Source organism: Solea solea, chromosome 18 (assembly GCF_958295425.1).
Source record: "Solea solea chromosome 18, fSolSol10.1, whole genome shotgun sequence".
In the NCBI taxonomy this organism is placed as follows: Eukaryota; Metazoa; Chordata; class Actinopteri; order Pleuronectiformes; family Soleidae; genus Solea; species Solea solea.
This window is the reverse complement of record NC_081151.1, coordinates 3,320,635-3,343,185: the sequence shown is the minus strand read 5'-3', so window position 1 is coordinate 3,343,185 and position 22,551 is coordinate 3,320,635. Positions and strand designations below refer to the sequence as shown.

The following is a 22,551-nucleotide window of genomic DNA, read 5'->3' as shown; positions in this document are numbered from 1 at the left end:
TTCCCGACACGTCCCATTCTCTCACAAGTGTTGTGTATCCCGTGCGCAGTGTTGACGGCCTGGTAGCACATTAGTGGCACTCTTGGGTGCTTTAACTTCCTCTGGCACGAATAAAGACTGACTCATTCATTGAACCCAGATCCCGAAACTAAATCTGATAATGACAGACTCTAAATGTAATTGCGCTGCTAATTAATCACCATTAACAGCACAAGCTGTTGACGTTGCCCTTAGCGAGCCTATGTTGAAAATTGATTGACTTAAACACAACTGAGGTGGGAGAGTGATCATTTACAGCAACGCTGACACTTGTACTTGGTCTGTATCACAGACTGTATATCATAATGTACGTCGTCTTCTAGTTACAAAACAAGACAAGTTTTTGGAACCAGAAGTTCACAGACAGCCAGGCTCTTATTGTACAGTATGATACCTACTCGTCGTATGTGCTGTGTTTTATTCCATCCATCCGTTTTCTACCACGGGGTGCACATCTCAGATGACATATATATAGGGTGATAGGTGGGGTCACACCCTGGACAGTTCGCCAGTCCATCACAGGGCCAATTTTAGAGTGTCTAATTTAACTAATCCCCATATTGCATGTTTTTGGACTGTGGGAGGAAACCAGAGAACCCGGTACAAGACCCACACACACACACGGGGAGAACATGCAAAATCCATGCAAAATCAGTTTGGGTCACAAACCCAAACATGTGTTTACCCTGGAATAATTTCTGTTTTAGCCTGAAAATAATGTACGATATCGAAGTCATCAGCTACTTTAGTAAGTTTCATACATTTATCCAAAACAAGTCTCGAATCACTAACAAACTTTTAACATTTCACATTTTCTTAGGGGTGATATTGATGTGGTGGATTAAAATGTTGAACAATTAAGTCATTCTTGTGTAAATACAATCAAATCCTCTTTACACAAGAGGGGAATATTCTAGCCTATAGGCTAATTTATACTCTGGGGTTAAAGCGGCCTAGGCCATTATATATCCAGGGTAAACCAGGGTATATCCACTGGGGGTAAACTATGGCCTGTTACACCGGGTCTTCTTGCTGCAAAGGCAAGAGTGCTAACCACTACACCAACCGTGTGGCCCCTAAATGGGAACATAATTAACAACATTGACATATTGCTCTTTTGATCAAGACCTGAAACTAGATTGTGAACATTTCGATCATTTAGTCCTCAAGAAAACTTTATAATTTTCCAAGACAGTTGCCCCCTGGAGGCAAACACTCCGTGGTTTAAATTTTAATCTAAAATACCTCAATTCTATATATAATATATACTGTATTTGTTCATTCATTTGATATACTCAGGTGTTTTTCTGTTTCTCCATACTCTTAAGTTCACTGTTTTACTTCCCCGTCCCTAGCTATAAATTCAATGCACTATCTCTGACTTATTCAACTTATTTAGCTTCGGTTTTGTTTCTACGCACCGCTGGAAAATATTCCAGTCGAAGCCGATTGTGTGCGAGAGTCTGATTGTTGTTGAAACTTGTTTGACAGGAGCCTTGAGACACTGAGCACACGCCGCATGATCAATGTCAGATATTACATCAACACCGCCTCCTGATTGCAAACAGAGAGAAACACCCCCCACACCCTGAAAAAATCCCGGTGATGTCATAGCACCCTCACCTCTGAATCACAACTTTAAGACATCCCGAAATGACCCGGGAATGTTATCTGGAACAGTCAAACACAAACAGGAATGGCTGTTTGATTCAGTCCAATGCTGTAGGTGATAAAAAAGTGAACTGGCCGTTATATAGAAGAGGAATGAGACATTTGATATGCGACGTCAAGAGGCTTGAAAGTGAGTCTATCAAAGGTTCTGGTTGACTTATATAAAACAGATTTATCTCCTGCTGTAATAGCAGTGAGCTCTAATGATGCTTGAAGCCAGCCTCTTTGAATCACACCTGTTTCCAGGAAAACGACCGAGGCACATGAGAGGGAAGGGTGCGAGATAACGCCGCATCTCTCGGGTCAGACGAAATAATCAAATCTGACAAACCAAAACACATTAGTCACATTCCTTATCTCAGTCCTTGGGAGTTCAGTGAGTGCACACTGGCTCCACCGAGATCTGGGTCTTAACTGGAGATTAATTGCAGTGCCTTCTTTCCTGTCCATAACGATTACTTTCAGCTGTGGAGTCACATGTTGTACTACAGCAGCGCTCACAAGTGCTTACAATTTTCATGCCAGCATGCAAGCAGTGCCAGGGAGTCTAAATGGTGACCAGGGGCGCAGGGTATTGAAACGGGGTTGGGGGTAGGGGGGGGTTGTGGTGATGATGGGCTGACACAGAAACGTATTGCAAATTGACTCCCGACAAGAGTGTTGCTGACAAAATAGTTGACACAGAGAAACACACACTTGACGGTTTATTTTTAATGTCTGGATTGACGCCATGAAAATTCGGGGAAGGTGCCGTTAACTGCCCGCCGCATTTACAGTGTCACTGCAGTTCAGCGGGGCGAGCGGGGGAGCTGAGCTCTGTGGGATTATTTATGACAATGTATGTTCTGACAAAAAAAATCCAATGACCCTTTAAAACTGTAACTTTTTTAATTGTAAAGAAATGCCCTGTTGCGTTCAAATCATCGTCAAATGGGTCGTCAGCTCTCAGTATAGTGAGTGTTTCGATCTTGTGTCACTCAGGGACATTCCCAATCTGCACACAGGAAGTGATTTGTTTCATGTCAAGACAGACGCTCAGCAAAAACAGCATATTTTTCAAATGTTCTCAAAACATTTCACTTCTCAAAATGAACATAGCTCATAACTCAGCTGCAGGACCAGACAGAGAGCACATCACTGTAACTTCCTGTTCTTGTTCGAATCGATTTGAAGACACTTTTATTAGTTTTTAAATCTCTCAAGACAGGTCCTCGGGTAACGGCTTTTTAATCATCCCCCAAAGTCAGGTCAAGAACCTACGGTGAGGCCTGTGGTCTGTGGAGCAGACTTCAGTCTTTAAACCAGGAGTCTCTGAGTGTCTAGTTTGGTGAGTAGGAAGTTTTTTTTGAGGAAAAATAAATAATATTGATAATATTTACGATGATATTTCACATAATTTCAAAACAAAAGTGTTTGAATGATAAATAGTTCCCGATATAAACGTATTTAAGAAGAAGTAAGTCATTATAACTTGATATTAAGTGGCGCGAGGTTGAGACCTCTGCTTTAAACTGAACTTTGGGGAAGCTGTTGAGTTTTTTTTCCTCACTTAATCTATCTTATCATTTCATTCAATCAATGTTAACCATTCATCTCCAAACTCCAAGCCTGACTTATTGATCATGCTTCATGCAAATCACCTGCTAGAGCCGGTAATAATCGTTCCATTTACGGATGAGAAACTAAATCTCATCTCACCGCTAGTCTTGATTGTACTGAACTCTCCGCAGCGACAAATGGAGATTCCTGAGCCGCGTGGCCCACATTCCCGTCTGACATGCGACATTCCCAGTTGTCTTTTGTGGAAAACAAAGCAGCGCCGCAAGACAATACGCCGCTCCATTCTAAGGTCTGTGCCCGTCGGCCCACAGTGTCCACACATTCATGGCATCTGAACCATCAACACAATAAAGTCACTGCCTTCCTTCTCATACTTTGATGCTTTCTGACTCCAGTCAAGGCCAAAGTCTAAATTTAAAGCAGGACCCTAAATCTATCCCAGGGTTTGGGCTAGTCCAGCTGTCACATCACATACATACATACATATATATATATATATATATATATATATATATATATATATATATATATATATATATATACATATGTGTGTATATATGTATATATAAGTATTATACTTACATATATATATATATATATATAAGTATTTATACACCCAAAACACGTGCCTCGATTCTAAAGTGGAAAAGGCTATAAAGTGTTGTCACTGGTCAGCAAGTCAACAGTAGCATGTGCCAGATAACGTTCTAGACTTCAGTCACACAAATGAAGGAGGTTGTAAAATCTACATTTATTGAATTAAATTTGGTTTAAAGTTATAGAAAGAAATGCAGACTATTCACACGATGGGGTGCGGTAACAGTCTGGTAATGAGCAACATTCATTTGCCAGATACAAGTGATGAGAAGAGCAGCAGCAAACAATGGAAGAACATATTTGATTCAGGTTCTAATGTGACCAAACAAGGAGTTAAAAAAAACACCTGTTGCATGCGAGGCTTAAGCGTGGTGTTCTGATAATATGCAGTTGTGCTTGGGAAGCTTTTTTTTTGTCCACACCGCGGCCAAGAGAGGGGGAACTTCAATCAAAACTGTTGCTGCGGATGAAATTCGAGGCTAAAAGACAATCCGACTGATATTGAAAAAGTTGTGTGAGAATCTGTTTTCCACGCTTGGGTACGAAGCTGCAGCGCGCTCCAAGATTCTGATGAACAGCACATTCCGAACTACGCCGGCTGATGACTTCTTAGGGTCAGCTGTGTTCGAGGGGAAAATAAAGATGTTGCTGCTTTTAAAGTATGTCCAGGCCCTTAACTCAGGATTCCACTTTATCCAGGACCTTTTTTTGGTCCAATAATATCAAATTGAACTGTCAGAGCACATCTTACGGTAATGGTGGCTTCTATAAATACCCGGGAGCAACAATAACTCTATCATCGACACAGCGAGTAAAATGTCATCTTGGGCCGTGGGTGTCCTCCTGTAGTATTCACCTAATGTCAAACTAACCTGATCCTCTCACTGAAGCTCAGTGTGGAGCTTCAGCAGTTTAAGTTTCACTCGGGCACAAACTCGCTCACATGAATGGCTTCACTTGCCGTAAACGACTGGCAAACACACACTTTTTGCAAGATAAAACTCGAATTATGAACATCGGCGCTTGTGTGTGTGTGTCTGTCACCGAGCATATGGATTCCTGCAGCTGTTGGAATATATGACTCACCTCCATCTGTCATAATTAGTTAATATATTGTAACCTAAAAGCCCTAAACTGGAAACATAACCACAAGCGTTATTTCTCAAGAGCTCGACATATTGATCCTTAAAAAATGGGGGAGCCGTTCCCCATAGCAACAGCATCTATTCGGTCTATTGTGAGCGTTATGAACCAAGACAGACTTATGATGATTCCTGTGGACTGAAGGCATGAGTGGATATCGTCTGAGCAGCATTCAGATCAAGGCAGAGATCGAGTTCTGGTCGTTCTATGAATAGAAACGGCACAACAACATATGGATGAAACGGCCTGAGATATGCGACCATGTCATGGGGCGAGCCGTTTGTCTGAACCAAAGAACTCCAACTAAAATTCCACTGACCTGAACTTCATCTGTTCACGCTATAAATCCTAAGAACTAAACTGTTTTGGTACGGCAGTCAACTCATGTTGGAGCTTTTGGCCAGAAACTGATGCATCCTTATTTAGAGCTGAAACAATTACTCGATTATTAATCGATTAATTGTCAACTATTTTGATAATCGATTAATTGGTTTGAGGCTTTTTTCATTCTTAAAACAAGGGTTAGGGTTAAATGTGAATATTTTCTTTGTTTCTTTGCTCCAGACAACAAAGAAATCATTAAAACTCAATCATTTTGATTTATGGATCAAGCGATTACTCGATTAATCGTGAAAATAATCGACAGATTAATCGATTATGAAAACAAACGTTGGTTGCAGCTCTATTCTTATTTAAAAAGTCATGTTTTGACCGAAAAGACTTATTGATTTAATGCATTTGCAGGCTACAGTTTCGAAAAAAAACTCATACATTTTTTAATTTTTCATACTAAAATACTTGATACTTATGTTATGTTGTAATATGATGTCCTGACGCCTTGAATTCCCTTGCTGTTGTAGATGTGTTAGACAAAAAATGAGCGCTGTGACCACCCACGCTTACCTGGAAGTAAATCAAGAGAAACTGAAACAGATCTACGATATTAAATGGTTCCATATAGTGCGTGCCTAGTTACACGTCTTCTTCTCATGCCGTCACGAACCACGCTGCGTTTGGAATGATAATGTAAGATCAGAAACGCCCTGAGAACGTTTACACTTCACCACACTATATTAAATCTTCCCCATCCATTTTTATAGGTTACAGTTTGCGTTGCATGTGTGGTGGAGTCTATAGAGTGTCGTATAAAACGGGCCATTCCCCCCGTTTATTGTCTATTGTTTGGACATGTCCTCACAGGACACAAACTACTTATCACAAAAACAATGAGGTCCATTCTTTTTTTTAAAAAAGAGCAGAATGACAAAAGTGTCGCGTTTTAATCTTCAGTCAACCGCAGAGACCAATGCGCTCAGTAAATTCACACTGGTCTATTTCATCTATCAGCAGTCAGATGAGGAGTTAGGCTGTCATCGTCGCACACCAGTGCACTGAAAGAGTCACGATTATGTCACTCGCGCTAAGAAAAAACACATGGACAAGAGTAGAAAAGCATGGATTTTGTGGGGTTTCAGATGTCTCCTCCATCAAATGGCCTGACACTCACTGTACACTGTACATGACCTCATATTAATTACACACCAAGAACCAGTTCACATCAGTCCACTCTTTATAGTAAAGTATCCTTTTGACACCGTCCAACGCCACGTATCGAATGAGGTTTCGAGAAGATCTTGGGTTGCTATGGCGTTGGAGGACTTATTTTTAAACCGAGGCGGCGTGAGTTATAAGTGCCACAGTTCTGTGAAACATCCAAATGTGTCTAAACCGCATTTTTGGAATTCACGGGCCAGAGGCACACGTGTATACGAGCGGAGCCGTGCATGTGTCGGTGGCAGCTGTTGTTGAGGCCCCTGCAGACGTATGGGGAAGACGCTCGCACATGCAGCAGTGAGCTCCACCTTCCATTATGTTGTGTTTTCTGTGCGTGGATACGGACGTATATCTGTGAATAAAGTTGCCTAAATGCACACACACACCACAGTCATGCACAGGCATACTGGTGACAGGAAGGAATGGGGTCACTGAGCTGATCATTTGTATGTTTGAAAGCGCTGAATTTTAAGTTTAAATGCACATTTTCAATCCTCTACCTATCTATTACTTATTTGTTGTTGTTGTCGTGCAGCATTGCCTCTTATCTTATTAACAATGAACCAAAGTATTTCGGCCATTTGCCAAAATGTGTGTAAAAAATATTGTTTTAGTTGAATTATTGTCCCGATCTATACACGTCTTATTCTACACACTGAAGAGAACATCTCCGCTTCTCACAGATCCGCACAAATATCACACAGTAATCTTTCTATTGAAGAATAAGGATGTAAAAAATTTACCATTCCCTCTGATATCGCAATCGCAATTTGATATTTGTTTGTAAAATCGTCTGCCCAAGTTAAAATGCAATGCTTTAACGTCTCAAATAGTCTTAAAAATGTAAATATCACAATATAATTGTCCTCAGTATCAATAAAACAAATGTTCATTATATATTGTTTCACAGCTGATCACTCTTTTCTGTCTATAAAGAATTTATAAACCAAACCCTGTCCATTTAGCGGAATAATTATCATTATAGACTGATTTTTGGTCACATGGTCGAACCCTAGGCTGAATATTGGGTCTACTGCCCAGAGATAATGCTACACCTCACAGTTAAACTATGTCACCCTCAGCATGAGCAGTAAGTCAAGTGACACAGAGCTATAGTAATGTCATGAGGTAAGCTGCTGGTGAGTCACGTCGTGCCCCTCAAATCAATCTTGCTTGGGCAAATACCCTCGCTCGCTCGGTTTCACTTTAAACGGAGGGACCAAAAAAAAACAAAAAACACTGATTTACAGTAAGAATCATTCATTTACGCGCCCAGAGTCGCGAGTGCACGGCCCAACATTCACATATCTGTCTTCTTCTTCTTCGCCTTCAAGTGGCTGCTTGGCAGACTGAGCTCCACACAGACGTTGCAGAGCATGTGCCAAGCGCGAGAGGATGTGCACAGATAAAAAAGCTGGAACACACACACAAAAATGTTAATGAGTAATATCTCTGCTGCACCCGCTCCCTTTGTCTCGTTTCAAGCCATGATATCACTGAGTGCTCAGAGGCTGCATCAGCTGCACGGGGGTGTGTGGAGCCCCCCCCGGACACTGACAGCAACATCAGCCACACCTGCCACTAGATTCTGTGAGTGACATTATTTGTTTTTATGTTGTTGTTGTTTTTTTTATACTGTACTAAAAGCAAGATGGCTTGCAGGAGCCATGTGCCCCCCCCCCCCCCCCTGAAAGGCAGATGACTTCATGAGGATCAAATGGAATTCATTTTTGGCGTCATTGCAATCCTATAAATATTCAGAATGAAAGATGTCATCATGCTGCAGCCTCCTAGGGTTCTCAGTGTGTGTGTGTGTGTGTGTGTGCAACAGCTCGAGTCACATGGTGCTGCAGAGGTGTTTGAATGGGCGGATGTGAGAGAAAGTGAGGGCAAAGGTTGTGTGTGAGCGAGCGAGTGAGTGCATATGATTTGCAAAATGCACACTGACACACTGACACTCCATGTGTTACTGCCTCACTGCACCATCGCTCCAAAGTTGTGGGTTCCCCTCCTCAGAATCATCATCACTCAGAATAAATGGCTTATTCATAAACTACGTACAGTAGTTCACAGAAAAAAAGGTTTCATTCATGGCACATTCGTGCATGTATTCATTGCCACTCGCAGCACTGAGGGGTAGCCACATGGAAATCCATATTATTTGAATATATAAAAAGTGGGTTGAATTAATTACACAACACAGGGAAGAGTTGTTCCATTCACGCGGGTCATAAAACACTTGGACTTTGTTGGCTTCACAAAAGTGAGCACCTGTACCTGAGCTTCCGTTTCCCTGTGACTGCAGCTGTCAACTTAGAAGTGTGTTGTATTGTTGTGTCTGGCTGTTTCCCACACAAGGGAGAACATGGCAACGCTTGTATTATATGAAAGGAAGGAAGTTGACTTACCTGCTGTTGAGCTGTCCCCAGGTTTGAGCAATTAGTGGCCACACCGAGTAATCCAGGAGGGGGGAGAAAAAGTCACAAAAGGAGTCAAGTATCCGCTAATATCCTCAAGCCTGTGTGGTCCACTTGTGGTGTCTGCTACTGAGTGGTGCCAAGAGCCATCTCAAACTCTTTCTCTCTCTTTCAGTTCTTTAGGTCAGGGAGGGAGGGAATGTCGAGAACACTTACACACTGTAACCTCCCTCTCTCTCTCTCTCTCTCTCTCTCGCTCTCGCTCTCACCCTCCCTCCCACTTTCACTCCCACAGCCTCTCCAGTTCTGCACTGCACAGCACAGCACTCTCAAACACACATCTCCTTCTTTTTGTTTGTTTCACATCTCTATCCTCTCCAGAATCAAACCGAAGTATAGAGTATGAGAATGAAAGGTTGAGATGAAAGAGGCCGTTGCCCGGCGAGGAGAAGGGCAGAGGTGCGTCGTGACGTCCTTTGTCGCCACGCCAGAACTTTCCTCTCAGCTGAATCCTCCATTTTCCCTCCAGACCCTTTTTTTTTTTGACCAGAGTCACAGAGACTAAAAGTATAGCTCTATATTTAGCTCGGCCCACACTTGCCAACATGGGTGCTGTTAGCAGCTGAGACTAGCTGAACGCTAGATGCGTTGGCTGGCCGTACTACAGAGCTAATTCTCCTCAGTGACCCCCGGTGACAGCTGAACTCTACCATGCCATTTTCTCATGCTGGGAAAGTCCAGCGACAGCAGCCACCAAAACCCTAACAGTGGTCCAAGGAACCAGCAATTGCTGACATAGGAGGGGTGAGTGCGGCTAAGCTGTCCGGGGCTTTGGAAGCGACACGGTCTTTGAGGTCCTGCTGGTAGAAAACAATCTAAGTTAGGCCAGGAAGCTAAATTGGAGGTACAGTAATTGTGCTCTGCATCAACTGGAATAGCTGACCTTGCTGCCAGGATACTACAGTACTGCTGCCATGTGCAGTGTTGCAGTACAAAGTAAACACACCTAAATTTGGTTTCCCCAACAAGGGACTCACTGGTGGCAGAAAGGATGGCATTTTTCCTCATTTGCATTGAGTGTCTGCTTTAAAATCCAACACATCACTTTAGTGCATTTATGTCGGCATATTTTGGCCTAAAGACAGAAGTAAAGGGCATTTTATTTTCCATGGCTAAGCACTGTTGCACTCTCTGTTGTGGAAACGTCTGCAGAGAAGAAAGCGCCGCCATGCGTCGCTTCACCGTTTACTTCGGGAGCTCCGTTTGAACGAGAACCGCTTCCGGGGATACGAGTTGGTATCACTCCGGGAAACCCTGGCCTGCACGGCCTCGATATGGGCTAGCGAGTCGTCAAATCAGCTAGCTCGTGATGCTAAAGTATCGCTGTTTTTAGCCGAGTGTCATCCGGGGAATCTCAGCGACGATTGGCCGACTTGAGCGATGGCGCGGTATAAGCGTTCAGCGTGACTTTGAACTCAACGCGCAACAAATTCATGTCGCGTCCTGTGTGAACACAACATAAGGCTATTTTTATTTTTATACACTTACTTTTGGGAAGTATTTCTAATCTCTTTTGACCTTTTAAATGGCCTTTTAAAGAAAAGACCATGACTTCCTTGATGACCACTTCCTGTATTTGTGAGCATAAAGGCCGCATCCGTGTCACATCAGCAATTCGAACAAGAACATTTGCGGCGTCAATGCATTTGAAGTGTATCCCTTTAATAAGTGTGGTGTTGTGTGTAGTGTTAAAGGTAAAGGTCATTATTTTCTAAATTCTGGGTCTAATGTGTCATTCTGTTTTTCACGATTTGGCCACATTGACATAGCTGATCAAATGCAGAGGCAGGACATTTGTAGGTCAAATCTTGTTTTCAGTTTCATAGTTAGTATAGTTGAGCTTTTTTGTGTTGTTTTACGCCGGCTGAAGTCATGAGATTTCACCTCAGACTGTTGTGTTTTGTTTTGTTTTTGTCTTTAAAGTGAACGTGTTGTATTTTCTCCAGAGGGAAATCCCTGGTGAACACAATGACCGTCTTATAACTAGGTGGGAAACCAAAGCAAACAAAAGATGCAGCAGCTAACCAATAGATAAAAAAAAAATTATATTACATGGATTCAATTAGTCTTTTGTGTCTGACCTAATAGCAGTTTTGTTCACACATTCAGCCATTGCTGAATTATCTGGGTGTAGGTCTGATGTAATTTTCCCTTCTGTAAAATGAAAACACATTGAAGCAGACACAAATGCAGAGACAGAGGGACACCGAGAAACACACCCTGGAAAGGCTCTCTGGTTATTGTTAACTCTCTACATTCTTTCACCTTATTTGTTCATTTGTCTCTTGATACCTCGAGATTCATCCAAGAGTTCCCCAGCTCTGGAACGACTTTTTTAACCCATTTGTTGTCCTGAGTGTGTGACACTCGTAGTGAATCGGAGCAAAGACACACTCCGAAACACAAAGCACATTTGTTTGACAGACCCCTGTCACCCCCCACCACCCCCCCACATATGAAGTCATGTGGTATCGGAGAAGAAGATCTATCCAAAGTGAGGTCATGAGAAGTGTATTTTGATTGAATGCCACAGTTCCCACACCCAAAAATGAAGTCATGAGGATGTGGTGGGATCCAGTTTAGGAAGAGGTTTGTTATGATTTCACTCTGTATATATAATGCCCACAGGACAGTGCTGCTGTCTGGGCCCACTGGGCCTGCGGTTGTTGTGAATCATGGTAGAAATGTGCGTCGGTTGGAAGTAACTACCATTCCCACACTTATATAATGTGATCAGAATGAATAGCGCTGGCGTTTAATTAACACAAGATGGGTGATAAAATGTCGACAGGGGCCTTGAGATTTGACATCCATTTGTGAGGAAGCAAAGCGAATAAGGACTGAGGTCCATTTCAGGAATGCTGCCGCCACATTAGCAGCTCCGTGTGTTCACTTTTGACGCGTTGATTTCAGTTTGAGGCCAATGATCTGTTTGAGCACAGTGAGATGAGACAAGGAAACAGGGAACATGTCATTCCTGGCCCTACACCATTAACCTCTCCTTCCCTGACCCTCTTTTTAGGGTCCCTGCGCAAAACTAAATAAATGCAGATCGAACCCAGCGTAGATAAAGTTTTGATTTGTTTCCCTCGCCTAAAAAAATATTGCATTTTCAAAGTAAATATCAACTTTAAAAATGTGGAGGAGGAGGAGCTTAAAAACTCAAGGAAGTCATGTGACAACATGTGGACATGAGCTGTGCAAAGTCTGACGCTGCTGAAGTGAAGCAGAGTGAAATGACAGAGGTTTTAGTAAAGAGATGCCTAGGCGTTCTCTTGTTTGGCACAGTTTGGCACAGTTTGGCACAGTTTGGCACGTTGGATAAATAGAGGCATGTTTTCTAAAAGTGGAATTATCCCTTTACTATTACTGACCCGAGAAAGCAGCGCAACCTGAATTTTATGTCACGTCTCGCAGGACCCTTGGTATGTGGTTTTGTTGTCCCGAAAACACACAGCGCCCAGGAAACGCTGGATATATTTGAGGATTGTTTTGACGCCACATTTCACAGTAAGACTTGGGCTCATGTAACACTACATCAACACACCAAAGGTCCTATAGTAAAACTGTCTTCTACGTGCCAGCAAATCTCACAGTACCACAAAAACACCACAGCACATGTATCACAGGAGCACGATGATTACCGCAGGAATGCCAATGCCAAAGTACCACAGCGTCTTTCATGTGGTTCTGTGCAATTGGAATTTCTTTTAAAAGGTCGACAGGAAAGTATGTCTAATTAGGGTTTGGGATTTTCGACTTCCATTCTTATCAAGCCATAGTAATAGTGTCCTGTCCAAAATGAAAAATGGACATAATTTAGTATTTGTGTAAAAAGAATCAACAACACCGTAACCGCGCTAGTTCTCAGAGCCAGGGGACTTTCAAACTGTAACATGTGAGTTACATATCAGACAAATCACCACATCCATCTCAGCAAAAAACATTTGAAAGTAAAAATATCCCACACCACTGTGACACATATGCATTACATATAATTTATCCACTACCCTTTCTACCTATCTGATGGACAACAAAGTAAAGGGTTGTTATACTAGATTAGTACTTTCAGGAACACTCAATACCTCAATTGACCTCATTCTCTGTTAAAGTGATGACTTACCATCTCAGAAACGTCAGTTACTTATGCCTCATTTCCTGTTTTTGATGATCACACACACTACAGACTAGACTCTCTGGCGCCCCCATATGTTAAAATGAGCCAATTCAGTCATAGTCATGCTCCTTTTAACAAAGTCATCATGGGTTTATAGGTCACCTATTCAGGTTTTGAAAAATGTGGGGGTGTTGTTGAGTCAAAGTTATGATCACATTTTTAGTAGTGATACAAAATAGTAATAATTGTGCAAAAGTCACAAAATAGACCATTTTTCTTTTGTTTTTGTTCATAAAAACGAACCATGTGAACTTAGAACTGTGACGTATTTCCAAATTTCACAAATTTAATCCGACTTTAAACATTTTCAGTACTTTTTGCTCAGGTGTGTTTATATAGTTGGTGAAAACTGGGAAATGTCGACCTCTGCTGGATAAGAGGCGTCATCAACTCTACACTTCTTTTCAAGGGCAAAGCTAAACCCCGCCTACTTCAATCTTATTGGCCGAGGTTGCCAAACTCGCGAGCTCACTGGCGAGTCGTACGTCAATCAAATGACGTAGAAGGAAGTGTGCAGGAGTCAAACGGCACCGGTGAGAAACGTGGGTACAACTGTTGTGTATTTTTCAGCTCTGTGTCCTCTCGGTGTTTGTTTGTTGTCTATTCGGTGTTCGCTCGGCTTTAAGAAACAATGGCGAGTGTTCCGGTTCAACTTCCGTTCCGAATGCGCTCTGCTGAAGGGGGTTTGGACTTAATGCTAAGCTTAGCTGTACATGCTAACAACTGTGTCACAGCTCAGTAATGTCAACAGTAGGTTAAAGTGGAATTCTCACCTTGAACGAGCACAGTTTTACATCATTCCAATGAGGAGCTGATAGATTATATCTGTATTGTGCAGCTAAATTACTTATAATGTATAATAACAGTAATGACAAATTGTAATTCTGAGCATTCTTTTTATTTATTGTTGTTGACAGCACTGTCTGACAGCAGCAGTTAAAATATAAACACCTCAAGCAGTGACGTGTCTTCCAAAAGTGCTTTAAGAGTGTAGTAATCCTATATTTCACGTCTTCGTCTTAAATTATCTTTTGTTCTGCTATAAATCCACAAGATGGTGCAAGAGATCCTGTCATAGGACAGTGACATTGATACAGTAATCCCTTCAGCATTAACTCAGCTTAAGGCCTGACAGTGGAAATCAATACCATGACCTGATAAGATACTAATTGGAATCCATAATAGTTTGTCATAATTGACAGGCGTCCTATTGATTAAGAACACTCGGTGCATGTTGGCAGTTTATAGGTTAAAATAAAGCACGGTCACTAATTATACAAGAGAAAAAGACACACTGAAATAAAATAATAATACAAAAATACTCCTACTTTTTGTTTTATTTTTACAAACGTTTTATGTGGCTGCCAAAATGACAGTATTTATTATTTTTTGGTTAGATTTACTTTAATTTCTGTAATGTGTATTATGAATATCAATATCAATCTTCAAGATATATATGTTTATTTTAGTATATACTTTTTATTTTATGAATGTGTTGAACTTCAAAAATATGTATATGACCCAGTCTTTGGTAGTGACTTCTACATACAGTACTCACTGAAATGAAATTATTATATGGGACAGCATATTAATGGACGTCAGTATAGAATGCACATACAACTTTGAAATACTATGATTGACATTACCGTTATTATTTTATGCCTCTTAAATTCTCTTGCTTCTCCAAAAATGTGTGGGTGTGTTGTCTGTTTGTTTTTTAGTTCATCCGAATGATGGCTGCCTCGAGAAAACTGGCATTGTTCCGTCTGCCTCCCCTGCCGACTGTAGGTGAGCTGATAAAGCTGTACAACCTGCGAGCTGAGAAACAGCTGTCCCAGAACTTTCTTCTGGACTTGAAGCTCACAGGTTAGTCGTCTCGTCTCACCCTCTCCTTTTCTTTCTATACTTTCTCTCGCTCTGTCTGCAATGCACCAACAGCTGCAAGCTGTTGTTGTTGTTGGTTACTGTGTAAGAACCACACCACACTGTGTTTTTGACAGCACACCCGATTGCTCAGCTCCACGCAGCCTTGTTTTAAGGCATTGGAATCGACAGGCTTTTCTACATGAGGGGGCTGCTAAAATGAATGAACCCGAGCCAATTCTTTGCAGCTCTTGAGGAGCTCAGGCCTTAATATAATTTCCAATGATGCAGTGCAGGTCTCATCTGCTCCTGTGTCCTTGGACAAGGTTGCTACATTAATACATATCGTCTTATCTTCAACACACACAGGCAGACAGGTAGTGCAGCATCACACACTATTAATCTTAATTTAGATACCTGAGAAACCACCAGGCTCTGGTGGTGTGGTGTAATTTATATGATGTATGTGGTCATTCCATGTAAAATTGACATATTGAATGCAAAACTGTTCATTAAGCATATTTCTGTAATTGAGTTGGTTGTGTGTTTTTTTATCTTTTTTAGACAAAATAGTGCGGCAGGCAGGCAGTTTGAGGGATGCCTATGTGTGTGAGGTGGGTCCGGGTCCCGGGGGCCTGACCCGCTCTATCCTCAATGCCGGTGCTGCTGACTTGCTTGTGGTGGAAAAAGATACACGTTTCATTCCCGGGCTGAAGGTAAACTGGGCAGCCACAAAAACACTGGCTTATGCACAAGGTCATTTGGTCACTGTGCAGAAAAGCCTCTAACACCTTCATCTGTCAGTTGCCTAAAACCAGTTAATCTTTTCTCAGCTGTGGCCTCATTATCTGCCTGCACACTGACTGATGGCTATCTAGTCATTTTTTCCCCTCCTCATCAAGTGTCATATCACGTTCATATCCTCAGCTGTTGTCAGAGGCAGCACCGGGGAAGTTGAGGATTGTCCACGGGGACATACTCACCTACAGAACAGACCGGGGATTCCCGCAAAGTATCTCAAAGCCATGGGAGGGAGGTGAGAAAATGAAACAACATAAGCTGTTACTGTGGAGTGCGAAGGAATGGCAATGTGTGAAATTGTGTTTCCACAGATCCGCCAAATCTTCACATCATAGGGAATCTTCCATTCAGCGTCTCAACCCCCCTCATCATCAAGTGGCTGGAGAACATAGCCAACAGGACAGGGCCCTTCGTCTACGGGCGCACTCGGCTCACGCTCACCTTCCAGGAAGAGGTGGCAGAGGTGTGACAACACTGTTACATGTAACCTGTATGATATTTGCACAAAGCTTTGAATACTGAGTATGAAGGTGTTACTTTTTTTTTTTTTCACAAAAAACATAATTAAGAGATACTTAAAATAGTCTGATCCAGTTTTTGACTTTGGCAAAGGGTGAAAGGTGCAGAAAACTGGGAAGGTGCCGTGTGTAACCTGTAGTGATTTGTTCTTCAAGAATAGAAATGTTGTAACATTGTTTGTGTGCTGCGTTCTTTATCTGAAAACTTGACTGTCAAGCAATATTATCAGACCTGACTGAGGGAGTGTGTTTGTGTGTTTTCACCGGTGGTGCAGGGGAAAGAAGTGTTTATCACGTCAAACTGCTGAACAGCTTGATTTTCTCAAAAGTAGAATTCACTTCTGAAACCTTTCATTGTGTGAACTCATTTTGAATGTAACAGACATTTGTTTGTATTTAAAAGTTTGAATAATTTATAATTTCTCTCCATCTAGAGGTTGACGGCGAGCACTAGCAGCAGACAGAGGAGTCGTCTGTCCGTCATGGCTCAGTATCTCTGCACCGTCCGCAGCCGCTTCACCATCCCTGGACGGGCCTTTGTCCCTAAACCAAAGGTAGGACTTCGAAAGCGAATGAAATGAAAATAAATCATGTGTTTACATTAACTGTGATAATTGCAAATTTAAAAAGAAATCACCTCAGGGATGTTGATGTTTTGGTTTGTTTATAAGGCCACTTTCATTAACCAGGCAAACAAACATGGCATGTTTCTGACTTGCGGTTGTCTATTTGAATTTAATTTTCTACTGACTTGTGCCGTGCACTGCCAAAAGCAACTCTTTTGCTGTATATTCCAGATCTTCCTCCTCTTTTTTTTTTTGTTGTCAACACATGAACTTGTTAGGGATGTGAAGAGAGTTTACAGTTTATCTCAGTCCTCAGTAGTAGAACGAAAATGTCAAATTACTATATCACAGTCCTCAACCCGAGATGACAGCGGGACCTTTCTGCATCACCCAAATAATCTCTGCTCATCATCTGGTCCCACATAATCTGTCAGAAGACATCACCACATTGCAATCACTCTTCCTCTTCTCGCTCCTTCTTGCTTTAAGGCCTCATTAAGCGTGTTTTGAATCGGTGTTGTGTCTGATCTTCGTAATGATGCATGTTGGATATTTCAAATGTGGCATGATCACACTCAGCCTTGTAATGAGGTCCTAGTTCTTTTCAGGTCCAATTTCTCCCTCTCTCTCTTCAAAAGAAAGGCGTTCACTCTTTGCACAACAGATGTCTATATTCCAGGGTTAAGCTTTATTGTGGGATTAGTGTTACATTAAACGTTTGAATTATCGGTATTGGATTATAGCCTATAGAGATTATAATACTTCCAAGATTAGACAGACAGACTTTTTTTTTTTTACAAACTCTGCACCGCCGTTCCATCTTAACACAAATGAGATCATGGGTGTGTCTTCCTGAATTGAAACATAGGTGTTAGGTTGGATGTCAAGCGAATACTCCCACTGTGTTGGAGGTTGAAGATGTGATGGCTCTTTAGGTGACCCACAGCCGGTAAATATTTAATCTGCCACATGGAGTAACGTTCAACAGACTGAACGCGATCGGCGCTAATGGTTTATTCTCTTAGAAGAGAGGGCTGCCGATGTTTATTTAATCACCCTAAGCTGCTTTTCCGTGCCTTTTTATTTCACTCTCGAGTCTTTTTAAAGCCGCTTCCTCGACACGCACATGTGTTGGTATACATGTGAAGTGAAGACGCCGGTGCACATGCATGATGAATCAGCGCCTCACCCACACAGGCCGTATAACCCCCACTAAATGTTTTAATGGACACTTGGTCTGACTGGTGTCATTAGTGGCGTTGATGGAGTAGCATGTGATGAACGGGCCTCCTGCCACTGACGTCCGAGTGCTCAGCGCGTGTCACTCCTGTCATACAATGCCTTGTTCGCCTTTTTTTTTAACTACTCTGTACTGTATTATAATTCATAAAAAGCCGCGTGGCTCTGTGTTGTTTATTGGTGCACGCCAGAGCAATTACGCAGAATTGCATAAACAATAAAAACGTCCGGCCTGATTTATGGGACGACATCAAAGTGCTGGTTGGACGGGGGATTGAGGTTGTGACACAGACTTCAAACTAAATCAACACATCATTCGATAGAGAAGGGATGAAAAATATTCTCATAATATTGGTACATAATTATAATGGTTTCTCTATTGAGTGTTGATACTGCTCTTTATAGAGTGTGTCTGAAATGGCAGAAGATACTTATAAAAGTCATCAGGGCTAAATAGCCTGCTTTTTGGGTAGACGTTAATTATAATGGCGGAGTAACTGCCAAATATCAAAGGTCTTCACATTCATATTCCTCTTTCGCTCCGTCTCTCCCTCTCCTTCAAGATGTGCCTTTTCATGGCGTGTGTGTGTGTGTGTGTGTGTGTGTGTATGACTACCCCTAAACCTTGTAGCCAATAATTGGTATTATGTTGTTCTCGCTGAAGCTTTGGGATCACTGATGGTGTGAATGAAGAGGGATTTGTTGAAATGAAAGCACAGCTGGGCTTTTTTTGTTGTTGTCTGTTGCTGGCATGTGTTTGTCATCACCTGAGGCTTTTGTTTTTGTTTTATTTTTAATTTTTTTTGGCTATGATATTGTTGCCTCTCCACAATTGTGTACCGCGCAGTAGAAAATGTCTTGTCAATTCTTGTCAGAAAAGCCAAAACTGTTTGATCAGTGGCTTCAGATGCCTCCTCACCCCCCTTCCCCCTTCCCCCTTAACCTCCACTACAGAGAATTCAATATGCAGTAGCAGGTGCTGCACCACACTACACATATGGTGATTAGTGCTGTGTGGGGGGAAAAAAACAACATGTGAGCTGGTTTAATACTCAATTGGACAAACACTGAGTCACAAAGAGCCACTGAACCGCCCTAAAGATGGAGATAAGAAAATAGCATCAGTTAAAGGTGGGAGGAAGGGGAAGTGCAGGTTGATTTGAACCTATGGGATCTGAGCAATGCAGGCTAATGGGATAATGACAAGGGGAAATGTTGAATCCATTTTACATTAGCAGCTGCTGGGGTCCATATTGACGTCGGGTGGGCAGATTGGCTCTTATCCTTGATGTTTAATTTGTCTGCCTTGTTCTTCTTCGCCCCCGGACTGCAACCTCTCCTGTGTCACATTGAGCCTCAGCGATTGTCCTTGAAAGGTATCTGTGTGAGTGGCAAGCGGGTTATTTGATGGCGCTGCCCCAGGCTCAGAGTGTCCTCAGTCTGTCCTCCTGCAGATCACACCTGTCTCTCTCCCTCTCCTTATTAGTCGCTCTTCTCCTGTTAATTCCTATATAAATGGACAAACTGAGCTGAGACAGATTGAGTTGCACAATCCTGAAATTGCTTTTGTCATTTGCAGCTGTGTCGCACCATATTATTATCTGTGAGATTTCTCTAAGGAAGCATGTCTCTGTTGGTGCCTTAGTTATTATACACATTTCTAATTTATATTCTGGTCAGAGGTCAGGGGGATTTAGAGTGTACGCTACCATCTGCATCCTTAGCAAGATTCAACCTCATTGCCTCTTTACATAGAGAATAGCTGTTTTGCAGAGCAGAGTGTCTTCTCCTCTCTCCTCTCCTGCCTCAGAAGAGTTGTATAATAGATGCTCCATCACGAGCAATCTATTGTTTCTTCTGTATAGGAGGGCTCTGTATTGTGGTGGTGTTAATTGATGGAGGTATTGAGGAGATGGAGGCACTGAAGTACGGGGAAGCGAGAAGGTGATACAGGTGAAAGCAGCTTTGAAAGGAAACCAGTTGGAGGAAGGACATAAGAAATGGTTGGGGATGATTTAAAAAAATATATATATAAAAAAGCACAGTGGGTTAAAAGAAAAGGAAGAAATCGGATGTAAGACACTGGAAAATAAGAAAAAAGGGCACTGTAAAGCCTCAGCCACATATTTAAGCAGCTAAAGACGGACTCATGACAGAGATCAATCTGAGGGGAGATTGAGATGTACCTCCAGCATATGGTTATCCGACTGAGCCGGTCATCAGTTCGCTCTGAGTAACGGCCGCATCAGCCATCATCCGCCAACTAAGTGAGCCTCACAGGAGGAGAAGAGCCCCGCAGATGTTCACCTTATTACACAAGCACGGACACAAGAGCGCAGGCCAGATGAGAGTATTAAATTTAAGAGTTTTTTTTTTTTTTTAATGCTGCCTTGAGCATCCATCATGGCCAACGGCTGTCAGGGAGCATTATTTAAACCAGTGCAATAACGACCTAGAAAATATATCAATTTATATGCTTTACTCTTGTGCTGAGATGTAATTTTACATTAAAATAAGTCACTTTGTTGAAGTCAGACAGTGTTTCCATGTTGAATGTGACCCGTCTCAGTCCAGCGCGCTGCTCTGGCAGTGATGGATCCCTTCACTGTGACCTGAGGTGGCCCAGCCCTCAGCTGAACAGTAAGAGTGAGAATCTACTCCCGCCACATGTTCCACAGGCGCACAATTCATCCAGGCCCATCTCATAAACGGGGTCAAGCGTGGTATCAAGAGTATCGAGGAAAAGTTATTTCAATGACTCGTGCCAGCCCTGTAAACGCCCGAAGGCATGATCTCAATATATTTCAGACCCAAGGTAAAGGAAAGCTAAAAATACTCTTCTCCTCCTCCTCCTTGTTTCTCCCCTAAACAAAACGCAGAGGTTGGCAGTGTTTGCGTCTGTGCATCTCCAGAGATGTATTGCTCCTCCTAATGTGAAACTGTGGTACTTGGAGTCGGTGCTCAGAGTTGAGCTGATTCAGCGCTGTTTAATCTGCGAGCATGCCAAGAGAATATGCAAGTGCTTAGAGGAACTGATAACAAATGGAAACGACACACACACACACACATTTAGGAATCATGTTGTTTGGCATTAACCTGAAATGTAATTTCAATGTGCACAAAGATTTCATGACTTAATTTCAGGCTTTATAGGATAAAGATGATGGTGTAGGTTGGATTTAGTGGGTGAGCTGATTAGAGTGTTTTTTCTCTCCCGATGCGTCCGCATCTTTCAACAGTTGAGGTCATAGGAGTCCGACAAGCCTCACGTGCTGCCGGCTGCTCCAAGCTGAAATATTGAAGGACCTTCTTCGAGCTGTCAGAGTGCATTGTTTTCCCCACGAGCTCTACCTTTGTCATCTCCATAGCTTTTTACTGCCTTTCTCAGCAGTTTACTGCGCAGCCAAGGTCGTCGCTGTTACTCCCCCCCCCAGCCTCGCGCCGTGGGCATCGGGGAGCAGGGGAGCGCGGCTCCCAACAAAGGAAGGTCATTCCCCATCAGCGTTGATGACCATGTTATATCTTCAGTGTGAACCTTCTCGGGCGTAACAGCTGTCCAAAATAAAGAGCCGCACATTAAGTGTGGTGGCATGAATTTTGAGGTTTAGTGAGCGATTGCGTGACAGTTGCTCAACATTCATACAGCAGTTCTTTGTGTCTTCCAGCATGACTGGTGAGCAGTCAGTGCTTTATTATCTCCCACATCGCCCCCTTTTTCTTTGTGGAAAAGCTATTTGCTGGTCAACAGGATCACAAATGTACTGTATATGAAACAAAGTAAATAATCTGCTCAATGAATGAGGCCGTGGAGTCGAAAGGAAAAAAAGCCTTATGCATGATTAACCCCTGCCTTAAAATGACTAGGGCTTACCTCGTCTAAGCTCACATTCCAGATCTGTCGCAGCAGCGACTCTGGGTGAAAGCCTTTGATGGAAAATATAGGTTAAATACACAGAGGAGCAGATCTTATTAGTGTTTCCCCATGAGAAGTAGTAGTTATTTGATCTGCACTCTTGTTGCATAACCAAGAGGAGTGGGAGAATGAGAGGAGGAAGAGAGAGAGAGAGAGCCTTAAATAATCCATGTTTGTTTCAACGAAGCACATCTTACTCAACCGACATCAACGATGGTCCAATCGGTTGTAGTGGGAGCCCAGATTCTCTTGGAGAGTCATGATTTAACAAGCAAACATGTGAAGGTGTTAAATTTAAGGAACACATTTTGTAGCTGAAGCTTAAATTAAACTTTTATCATCTTTCTCTTGTTCGGATTATTCACAGTAGATCCGTACTCTCGGCATCTCGGCATTCCAAATTTTCTTCAAACAAAAATGTAAAATGTTTTGT

At 42.3% G+C, this 22,551-nt stretch overlaps 1 protein-coding gene across 3 annotated transcripts in view; it reads left to right on the top strand.

The window, feature by feature from the left end:
- The window catches only part of tfb1m (transcription factor B1, mitochondrial), a 40,976-nt gene that overhangs the window by 704 nt on the left and 17,721 nt on the right, over positions 1-22,551 (top strand). Inside the window, exons 1-6 of one of the 3 annotated variants that reach the window (XM_058614632.1) lie at positions 13,696-13,760; positions 14,940-15,084; positions 15,646-15,797; positions 16,009-16,117; positions 16,194-16,345; positions 16,835-16,954. In XM_058614632.1, coding sequence (XP_058470615.1) covers positions 14,949-15,084; positions 15,646-15,797; positions 16,009-16,117; positions 16,194-16,345; positions 16,835-16,954 — 669 coding nt within the window. In that variant the 5' untranslated portion in view covers positions 13,696-13,760; positions 14,940-14,948. Of the gene's footprint in view, positions 1-13,695; positions 13,761-13,818; positions 13,969-14,939; positions 15,085-15,645; positions 15,798-16,008; positions 16,118-16,193; positions 16,346-16,834; positions 16,955-22,551 lie in introns of those variants that run through there. The other 2 variants (XM_058614631.1, XM_058614633.1) reach the window with 2 other exon arrangements.